At 40.1% G+C, this 11293-nt stretch overlaps 1 protein-coding gene across 7 annotated transcripts in view; it reads right to left on the bottom strand.

Annotated features, from left to right (window-relative positions):
• Nucleotides 1-3990: 3990 nt before the first annotated feature.
• LRCH1 (leucine rich repeats and calponin homology domain containing 1) overlaps nt 3991-11293 on the bottom strand; it is a 140328-nt gene continuing 133025 nt past the window's right edge. For 4 of the 7 annotated variants that reach the window (XR_012997557.1, XR_012997558.1, XR_012997576.1 and 1 more), the window contains one exon: nt 5851-5914. Coding sequence is in view for 3 of the 7 variants with exons in the window: in XM_076363766.1 (XP_076219881.1) it covers nt 5801-5914 (114 nt within the window). In the remaining 4 variants the exon portion in view is untranslated. Of the gene's footprint in view, nt 5915-11293 lie in introns of all 7 variants that reach the window. The other 3 variants (XM_076363766.1, XM_076363779.1, XM_076363777.1) reach the window with 1 other exon arrangement.

Genomic DNA, 11293 nt, shown 5'->3' with positions numbered 1-11293 from the left:
GGTTTTTTTTTCCCTCCACTTGCCTTTGATTGTTGCTGGGTGTGAAAGGCTTATGGTGTGCTTCTGGGTTCCTTAGACTTAACAGGACTGAGAGGAAACCGATAAATAGATCTGAAAAAAGCAGTCCCTATCGATAGATGATCTGATATCTCCTTGTTGAAAACGAGTGTGCTTATTTTACAGAAGATGGCAGAATTTAGGCCTGACAGTTGTAGATCTAAAATAGTTTCCAGTGGTATAGTTCTGCCAGCTACCTTGTGTGGGGCAAGAACACAGACTGTTCCAGTGAGCTGTTTATCTTACGTTCAAGCAATCACTTGTAAAGTCTGCTTTCCCATGGTTCGGCTGAACCCACATTGTTGCTCAAACCTTGACTCACTCTTGCCAGAGGAAATACTAGGGTAGATGTCGGATCAGTTTGCTTTTGTAAGCAATGCTGAATGCTCTCCTGTTTCTCTGGCCCCTGCTAGATTCTAGGTTGCAGGGAGGCTGATGCCGGGAACTTACGTTTCTGTTGGTGGTGACAGGCTTAAATTATTTATTGACTTGTATCAATCTTGCATCTACCTGTTTCTGAAGTAAGCTTAGAAGGCTGGGGAGATACAACTGTGTGCATTGCAAGAGTTCTCTGAAATCATAGAATCACAGAATAGTTTGGGTTGGAAGGGACCTCTAAAGGTCTTCTAGTCCAACCCCCCTGCCGTGGGCAGGGACATCTTCAACTAGATCAGGTTGCTCAGAGCCCCGGCCAACCTCACCTTGAAGGTTTCCACGGATGGGGCATCCACCACCTCTCTGGGCAACCTGTGCCAGTGTTTCACCACCCTCAGCGTAAAAAATGTCTTCCTTATATCTAGTCTAAATCTACCCCCCTTTATTTTAAAGCCATTCCCCCTTGTCCTGTCGCAACAGGCCCTGCTAAAAAGTTTTCTGCCATCTTTTTTATAAGCCCCCTTTAAGTACTGATAGGCTGCAATAAGGTCTCCCCGAAGCCTTCTCTTCTCCAGGCTGAACAACCCCAACTCTCTCAGCCTTTCTTATAGGAGAGGTGTTCCATCCCCCTGATCGTTTTTGCAAGTTTTCCACACTCTGTAGATTTACAACAGACACTAACTCCTCCTTTCTTACAAAGCAGGGCACTGACATAAAAATTTTAAGCCACAAGTGCTAAACATTTAGATTTTTCCACTCCCACAACAGCAAAGTTGGCTCAAAGGCTTGTTTAATGTGTGGCAGCTTCTTCTAGTTATTCCTCCCCTCCCAGCAACCAGGCAACTGCTCTGCCGTAGCCAGCAAATGAATTGCTGGGCTGTATCTAATGCTGGACTGGAGCAGAAGTGTGCTGTGCTTGTACGGCAGCCTTGTGCCCAGTACTACGAACAGAGTAGCAGTGGAGTCAGGGTGTTTGGCTTGGTGCAGGTACTTCTGATGATAAACATTTCCATTTGTTACCTGTCAAAGCTAGTCCTTTTTTGCCTAATGCATTCTGATAATTGTATTTAAGGGAAAGGGGCACGCCATTTTTTTTTCATTCCTGAACAGGAGTGTGTGCACCTGCATGTTATATTAGAGGAGATTAAAAAGCGGGTTTAACCATGTAATTTACTTTAAGTCCTTTTAAACCACAATTTTAAAGCTGCTGGGTTAATGACAAGAAACAGCTTGCCCTGCGTGGGAGGAAAAAAGCCCTCTTTCATACTTGATGAATTTATATGGCATAATTCTAATTTTCCCATTATACTGTGGATAGTTGTGGGGAGCTTTATTTCCTGTATCCTTAATTTACAGTCCAGCAAGAGACCAATTACCATATCAGCTTCCTCAAACAACTGCCCAGCTACGATTCTGGAGCTGAAAATACCCATCATATTTTCCACTCAGCGCTCCTAATAATTGACTGCCATCCCGCACTGTTTGCTTTCTCCATAAAACGGAGCATTTACATGCACTGCTGCCTTCCTCCTTGAGAGGGACTTCCAGTTGCCTCGCTTGTGAACAGGAGGAGATTCAGGGAAGCATCTGACGGGCTCTCTGAGTCCACAAGAACTTGCTTCAGAAGTCAGTAATCTCAAGGCTTTATGGAAACTGCCCTGAGGTCTTACAAAACCGGTGCTAGAGGGTTGACAAGGAAGGGGCCCCTCAAACTGCCCTTGGCCACAGGCTGCGAGTCCAGGACAGCGCAAACCCGGGAGAAGACTTGGGGCGCCTGAATCAGTTCTGCAGATGGCTACAGACACCAAGTGTCTCTGCACCATCTTGATAAGAAATTGTGTGAGGCTGTCAGATCTCTGTGGTTGGCAATGCTCAAACCTCAGCTGGACATGGCCCTCGGCTGCCTGCTGTTAAACAGGCTCTGCTCTCAGTACGGAGCAGCACCAGAGGACCGCTGCAGGACTCTTCCTGCCGAAATTACGCCGATTCTAACGCAGCAATGGGTCTGTCCTGGCTTTGTATCCCAACAGCCACAAAGGCACTCAAGCTTCCTTGGCAATCAAAAAGAAGGATCTCCCCAGGAGATTATTGCAGAAAGATCCTTTCCTTTCAAAATCCACTACCAAAAGTGAACAAAGACAGCCATAAAATCACCTGGTTAAGGTCAAGATGCTTCCTTAGAGAAATGAGAACTTAGCAGAATCTGTACTTATGTGACTTCGGAAACCTGCACGGGAAAGAGGCGGCTGTATACCATGACCTACAAGCAGTAGTCCCTACTACCTGTTTCTGCAGACAGAAGGGCAAAGCAGCCAGTATACAGCCGCCCTTTGCTTGGATTCACTAGAATAAAGAAATCATCAGATTTTGTTTGCTAAAGCAAAAGCCTGCAGGATGACCTCTGCAGGAGGGCAGGGAGGGGGAAAAAGAAGCTGCACTGTACAGTGGAGTGGGAAGCGGTAAAAAGAACGACTCCTACAGCGATGCGAGCAGGAGCAAACTGAAGGTGGGGTCTCCCTTCTCCCTGAGCTGAGCCCCCCAGGTCACCCAGCCCTGGAAGCAGAGGGCAGTTAATTCAAACTGCTGCTGTTCGCTACATGAACTGGCCGGAGATCTTAAGCAAGAGGAGCAGCAAAGCTGCAGGAAGCTCATTTGCAGGAACCGACAACCCAGCAGTTACTAGCTGGATCCTATTCCTAGTTCAGCTGCAAAAGTCCTTTATTTGGGTCGCACCCCCAAAGCCTCACCCATCATTCCCAGCATGAAGCTCTCCAACCACCACCTCTTTTACAAGAAACTGTCAGTCACAGGGGTAGTCATTAAAGGGTTTCTACAAATAATAGAGTTTAATTGTAACTACAGTAAAGATTTTCTATATACATTATGTTCACTGCTTCGGGTAGTATAGATTTGCCATGCATGTTTTATTGCACATATAAATAGTATACAAAGATTCGTGAAGATTCTCTTTTTAGCCATACAGGTTAAGACTGCATAAAAAGAGCTGTATTACAAAATATTTAGAGCTATTTATTTACAGCCAACTTCAAGCACATACTGAAAGACACTATCAGGAGAAAAACAAAATTTTAATTATGAAAAAACAAGATTTGTCAAAATAATAATTACAAAGCTTCATGTTACCATATATACATTGTAAAAAAATACTCAGGAAACCTGCATTTTATCCCTCAAGATGCAGAAATCAATATTCCTATTTTCATACTCGATCTTTGAATGCTTTTAAAATTTGATAAACTCTGACTTGAAAACTTCTTTACATTGCTCGTGCTTTTTGACAAAACAGATATTTGTGCAGCTCTAAAATATTAAAATACATTTTAATTTAGTGTTAAAGTGCACAGTACATTTTCTAGGAAACAATATGCTAGCTGCCAATCAAAATTACAATTTAAGTCAATGTTCCCTCTATAAAATAAACGCTTTCGCTTTGGTTGAAGTAACTGGATATTCCACGCATACTGTATGTCTCACTGTCTGCGAGTCCGCTCTCCTCCTCCTAACACGTTGCTGGCAATACAGACTAGCACATTGGCAACTTGTGGTATTAAAACGCATGGTCTGCATTCAAATACTGTATTAACGATTAAAAGTCTGCTATTGGAATAGTGGTAGTTCTAAATGCAGTGTCTGTGAACGCGCGTGTAACTCTGCCTAGCTACGTAGTAGTGACCAGTATGCATCGTTCTTCCAAAAAGTCTTTATACAATAGTTCTCTCCCCGTTCTCTTGCTTACCTATTTACTCCTCCCACCGCATTGCCTCTTTTTTGTCGTCACGCATTTCGAGCTACCTGCTTGTGTGCACCACTGACCCCTGACAGCCAGCCTTTCCGCCACATGCAGCGTTCCTGTCCCGCTTGCCGAAGTTACATCGCTAGCTTCTCGTAGGAAAGAAAAACGGATGTTCCAGATACGGTGAGAATGGCCGTGCTGGAACTTTTTGATCTAAAACGTGTGATGTTTTAATAATAAATTATGCTTTTTAAAATCTCTTCCAACAATTTTAAGTAGTGGTAAGAAAAAGAACCTTATTTCCTATTGCTGACATGGGATTAGAGGTCTGATCCTGCAAACATTCGCTACGGAACTTTGTGCTTAATTCTGTGGGAAAATGATGGAGACTATAAGGAGAAGCACTGTACCCAGCAGGTTGTATCTGGAAGATCAGGTCTTCTGAGACCGCCTTTAGCGATTTTAATAATTTTATCTCCTCTCAAAGGAATCCTCGAAGAAAACAATTAAAATTTTTTGGCTACCTGGTAAATCTTCTCGCTGATGTTCTTGTGCTGTTTTGTATTATTTGTTCTGTAGTGCTGTAGTCTTTAAAAGAACTCAAGTTACAGTGCAAAATTATATTTCAAGACACATGATCCTAATGCACATCACTCATTTTGTTGTGGCAAAAGTTAAATGTCTTGGTGCATAGTAAAATAAGCAATCAAAAAATATTTGTTCACATTTATTTTTCAAGTTTACATCTTTCCTTTTTTTTTTTTTTCTTTAAAACATCTATATACAAATAAAATGGGTGTGCTCTCAGCTTCAGCCAATTTAGTCTAGTGGGGGGAAAAGAGCTACTGGAATGTAGGAAACTCAAACGGAATGCAGGCAAATTTTTACCAATGTTCCACAAATTCAAGAAATAAAGAATGCCATTCCAGCTAGCTGTTCTTTTAATAAAAGCACCTATTTTGTTTGCTTTTTATCTTACTTATTAGAAAATACAATTTATGGAGATCTAGAGCTACTGCACACCAAGTAGAATAAAAAATAACTAAATATTTATATTAAAATAAAGTGTTTAACCACAAAAAAGCAGTAATAAAATACAGTTTCCTAATTTACATTTTGCATCCAAAGGATGAATAACAACTCACTAATAAATAATATTTATATAAATATTTTATGTCAGGGTATTTTTAAAAGGCAATAGCCTGAAGCAACTGCAGAAAAACCTAACGTGGTCGAAGTCGGATTTACTCTCCCTCGTCCCGTCCCCCCCCAAAATGATTACAATGATTCTTAGTTTAATAATACGAAGGTATCTTGCTGCAAGACAGCTGTGTACTCCACACATTTTCAAGTGGCAGAGAGGTGGCTGTTTTAGTAAGTACTGTACAAAGCGAGCTATAAAAGCAGTGAAGCGCCCATTTGCACTATAAAATGTTTCTGTTTAGTTTCTGGTTTGTAGTTCGACGCACATGTACAGTCTGAAAGATGATTTTAAAATCAGAAGTATAAGGATACTCTTGGAGCACTGGTTTTTTTCAATGCAGTTTGAAAAGATGGGCAGTATTTTGATTCTTTGATGGCACAGCGGAGCTGGTAACAGCAGAGATAGTAGTTTCATGTGAATAAAGCTTGTTTCACTGTGGTTACATCTAGCAATGCTTGAACTGTTACGCTCACTTTTACCAAGCCCTTTTCTTCTAGGATGTGATGTGGTAGGCAGAGCTTCTCCTAGAAAAAGACAAACAAAGGAGTAAAGATTAGGATATTCAATACTCGCTGCAAAACGTTGCTTTACATGAACACAGTTGGAACACAAAGCCCAACACGCAGAAACCGTTTCCTATTTTCAGTTAAAAAGAACTTCCTCTGATTTTGACAGAAAGGCTCTGATTTTGCTCTCATTACACCTATGAATTAGTGACAGATCTGGTAATATTCTGGGCCTCAGAAACCAACCTCTTCTGTGGTCATTACAGTACGTAAACCTCTTAGTTACTAAGAGTGAGGGCCAGCAAGTACACACTGAACTTTCACCTGCAAAGTGAGATAACACGGCATTTGCCCGTTACTAGGTATGAGTGAGACTGGGGACAGAAGGCTGGTTTTATCAGTCAAAAAAAAGTTCTACCGCTGAGCTCTGGACAGGTAGGTCTTGGTCCCAGGATACGCACCTTGAAAGCCACCCATTAGCGTTTACAGACAAGTGTGTGTAATGTTGTGCATTCAATGGGCGAAGCGTTTCGTTCTGAGTAATTAGCAGCTTACTTTGACATATCCAGGACTCAACTTTATTCACCATTAGGACACAGCAGTCATGGCCAGGATGAAACCTACTGGCTGTCCACAGAGGCTGTTACACCAGAAGACAGTCAAACAGTAAATACTGTATCTCCTACAGGTAACAAGACGCTCCCAGTGAATAATTACAGAAAGCCTTGCTTAGAGAGGTAGCCTTGTGTCATGGTTGGCTCTCTTTAAAAAGAAGTTTTTCTTAATGTAACTGGGTATTCCCGTTAATGAAATCCATGACATTATGAAATCAGGCAGCAGGTTTATAAAAAAATAAACGGAAAGGCTAGACTACATCACATAAACCATAATTACACCTGTGAGACTTAGTGCCACAACATGGAAGCCAGAAGTGGGATGACAAAAATATACAGATAGAAACCCAAACAACGCTATTAAACACAAACACGTGGATACGGTGTCTGGCTCGTGAAGTCCTTACACTGTGCATGTCAGATTGCTTTAAGTTTGAAAAGGCATCATCTACGTGATCTAACCTTCTGTTCTTTCCCTAAGCATCCGTACGTGACCATCAGCAGACATGGGACACTGATTTTTCAGAAAGAGAGGGTTGTTTTGATATTCTCAGTATTGAATCTCTTAGCTGTTCAATAAACTTTTAGCTTCTAAAAGTACTGATGCATTTGAGATTCTATTTTAATTAATTGCCTGTCTTCTACTGAATATTCTTCTTGCTTCTGTAATGTCAACTAAGGGTCTCTTATTTTATCTTTATGCAACTCATGGTCCTTTGTCACCCTTCCTCATATTCACATTGATTATATCTCCAATTTAAGCGTCACTAATCTTTTCAACCTCTCTTCTCATGACACATTTTGTTCAGCTCTAGTCCCTTCTCTGACCCCTGTGAACCGTTAAAACTAAATATAATATTCAGGATGATGGAACTGATACATACAAGAACAATTAATACAGTTTTTATCATGTTATGCACCTATGTTTAATTGCTTTTATCGGCTTCCACTGTTGTCCAGTCTTTGCTCAGGAAATCCCCTCCAGTGGGCCACAGCTCCATCAGAGTAGTACCAGTATTAAACAGCTGCTCCGCTTCTTCTGATGTTTATGACTTTCTTTTGTTAATGAGTATTTCCTTTATGCACAACCAACACTTAGCTTGCTTAAATTTTTTGTCAAGTTCCTCACACCCCACTCCAGCCTCAATGAGACAAGAACTGTGAAACTTACCTATTAACTACTGAGCCTAAAAAGTGAGAGCCAAAATTCATTCACAAGCATGGCATCTAATACCGATAACTGTAATTTATCTATATTTTATGTTTACATTTTATATTCACTAGTTAAGATGTTTTAATATTTTACTATCTTATGTTTAAAAGATTTATTTTAAACTTAATTTGTAATTATTTTTTTTAAGGTTCATGGTTATAGCCCAGAACACCAAACACACACTGTGGATTCCTTCTGCACTCACAGACCCAAGAAACAATTTCAAACAGGTAATTTTCAAGGAGCTTGGCTGAGTAGGTCTGCAAGAGACGGACAACATACATTTCTCCACATGGAAGATGCTGCAACATTCTGGTGATCTGCTAACGCTGGGTTTCCACTTCCATTGAGTTTGTGGATTCTGATTCACATTGACCAGACAGCTGCGGCAACTGCCCCCCATTCCTGCCTGCTACCGTGCCCCTCTCTGCTGGAGCTATTTGCCCAGTCAGCACAAAGGAATATCCCCACCTTGCAGCTATCCCAGCTCATCACCCAGATTTCCATTCCAAACCTACCCTAAATTGGTCATTTAAGTTAAGACACTGGGTTCTGCAGTTCATTCTTGTTTGTTCTTCTGACTGAGATAAGGACCTGCAAGCTGTCAGAAACAGTTCTCCCAGCTTTTATTCCTCTGGAAAAAAGTGTCTTTTCCAGAGAAATATATCAATATATTTTAGGATGCAAACTCCTAAACTGATACCTGATTAGCACTGGAGTAGCTAGAAAAGAAGGTAGAGATAGTGATATCAAATAAAAGGAAAAAAAAAAAAAAAAAAACCAAAATATTTCTACTTCAAATTTATGTTTTTTACTAAAAAATATTTTGCCAATCTGAAGTCTTGGGACACAGTTCATATAAAAGTCTACAACACTCTGATGCAGATAATTTTAAACCAAAATATATTCATCTTATTTATCGAGAATAACATTTCACTTCAGATGTCTGATTTGCATTCTCTCCACGCTCTTCTACTTCTTTCCTTGCACAATAGGCTCTTGTTTCACAGATTTGGTGGCCCACAACATGCCAGTATTTCATTAGTCTTCCATGCTAGACAAAAGGCATTAAATAATAGTGCCTGCTGAATCCAATATCTGAAAACTAAGCTATTAGCATTACAAGGCTGAAGGGTAAGGATCGAATCCAAAAACCCAGCCCCAAAACAACCTACCTTGCTAGATATATATGTTTGAGAATATTCTAAATTTTTCTATTGAAGCCAAATTTGCTGGAAAAGCCACAGTTAAGGATGTTGCCCTTAGAAAAACTTAAATTCTAAACTTACCATTTTTGTGGCACCTTACAGCACTCAGAACTAGTCTGGCATGCTTTCTCGCTAGGAATTTTGCAGTTGTTTATAAGCACATTTTCACTAAAAGCATAAAGGAGTGCATGCCTCATTTCATATAAAAACCCGATCCAATATAATTTTTCTCCTTTTAAAGACAATGCATGTTCTAATTCTTTTAAATACAGTATAGTAATCCAGTTTGCATAAAGCAACCTCTCTCCCCCCTGCTGTATTTACAAGATGCCTACTCAAATAAGGAAGGCTATTTAAGGAGGTCTATAAAAAAAACCAGGACTGTAAACTGTGTTCTAGGAGTGAGAAGTTTCACAGCATGTTACTTTTTCATATTATACATCATTCTTCATTAGTGCTTGAAACATATACAATTGACAGCCTTCTCTTATTAAGCAGAAGGTGGAACTCGGTTAGTATTTTATAGTTCTGCAGTTAAGCATGCAGCTATGATGAACTTTCCAAAACTGAGTGAGACCTACGCCATCTCCTAAAAATTACAAACTTCATCTTAACGTGTCACGAATCCATTCTCTACTCTAAGCCCTAATCACTATCTTCAAAGCTTTGTAAATGGCTTTCATCAACCCTGCTCACATACTTTTCAAATCACGGCTTTATAGTAATATATTTAACTCTTCTCAGAATAAGAAAAATCAAATCCTGCCAAGGATGGAATCCAGAGCACACTGATAACCAACTCAGCTTTCTGCATAACAGCAGTTACCTTGGGTCAAGATCCCAGGTGTCTCAAGTCCATTTTCCATGCTCTGCCTCACTCTCTAACCCACTACAACTGCTATCTAGAAACCACTGACAGCAGAGCTGTGAAGCTGCAGGCCATGAAGATTTCAAACCTTTTCTTAAATCTTGGCATTTTGAGACAATATGCCTGACCAACCAAGAGAAGAACTCACCCATGACTCTGAGGAGACTCAACCTCACCTACTTCTCCCTCCCCATCTTTGATAAGATTTCCATCCCTTTTACATCAACATCAAACCCATAACACTTCAATATAGTAGTATGAATCGCCTCTCTAAAAATACCCCTGTTGAAACCATCGCTGAACAAACCCCAGAAAGACAGACAAAAGAACTGGCTACTAATTCTCAAGACCAGTCTAAAAATCTTTAAAAACAGTTGTGGAGGGAAGGGCTGCCACTCCACTCACAGCAGCATGAATATCTCTCTTCTCTATCTACCACAAAAATGAAGATCAAAACTTTTAATGTATTTTTTCTCCCTAAGAACACAGAGGAACTTAATTATGTGTTGCAAGCAAACCACTTTCTACAGACACATAGCCATTTTGAATGGATAAAGATGTTTTCAAACTCATCATGAAGCAAAAGAACAAACTCCTTTTGACGGGGGGGGGGGGGGGGGGGGGGGGGAAGGCACAAAAAGGAGGCAGCAGCCAGAAGGCTGAGTCACAAAGCAACACAAGACGACAGTAAAACAGGTGTACCCACAAACATACATGTGTGCATGTACTTGCCAGGGCAAGTTTCTAATCCTGGAGCAAAACGTCTGATTTAGACGATGTAGAAGAAAACCAGGAATACACAAGGACACCGATCCCACAACGATACGTGACACGCTACACATACATATCTGTTTTCTTTGACATCAGATGACTTCAAAGTCAAGACAACTGTTTGAATTGGTTTATGCTAGGGCAAGCAGCTTGGCAAGTCAGATACAGTAAATATTCATCAAAAAAAGTAATTGTTGCCATTATATCATATGGGCAAGCAGTGAAATGACTGAATCATGATAACAGCAGGGCCCAACTGTATTTGTTAGCAAAAATACAGAGAAATGGAATTCTACAATTTGGCAAGAGCCTTTATCTTTCTTTCTTGTATTTGCAGAATATGAGATTTCAGATCTACAGGGAAAAAATAAAATATTCATAAAACAAATACTGGAATGTGTAGTTTCTCCAAGGACAAATTAAAAAAATAAGTCCATGTAATGCCCATCATTTAATGTTTGGAGCCAACTACTCTGAAATGGAAAGTCACTAAAAGAAACATCAGGGCCTTATATTTAAGCAAACATGTCAAATACACAAAACCTTGAAATTTTGCTAGGTCAAGGTCAAGTTTTCTTTTTAAAGAGTTGAAAAAACTATAGCAAATATTTACTTTTTCACATATCTAAGGCAATTTGAAATTATGTCTTTTTATATGTATTTTCCTTCTCTACTATTACTGTTGATGTCTGCATGTGTCCAAATGTCCTGAAGTTACCATTT

This window comes from Aptenodytes patagonicus, chromosome 1 (genome assembly GCF_965638725.1).
Source record: "Aptenodytes patagonicus chromosome 1, bAptPat1.pri.cur, whole genome shotgun sequence".
Classification (NCBI taxonomy): domain Eukaryota; kingdom Metazoa; phylum Chordata; class Aves; order Sphenisciformes; family Spheniscidae; genus Aptenodytes; species Aptenodytes patagonicus.
Note: the sequence above shows the minus strand (reverse complement) of the source record. Positions and strands in the feature narration are given on the sequence as shown.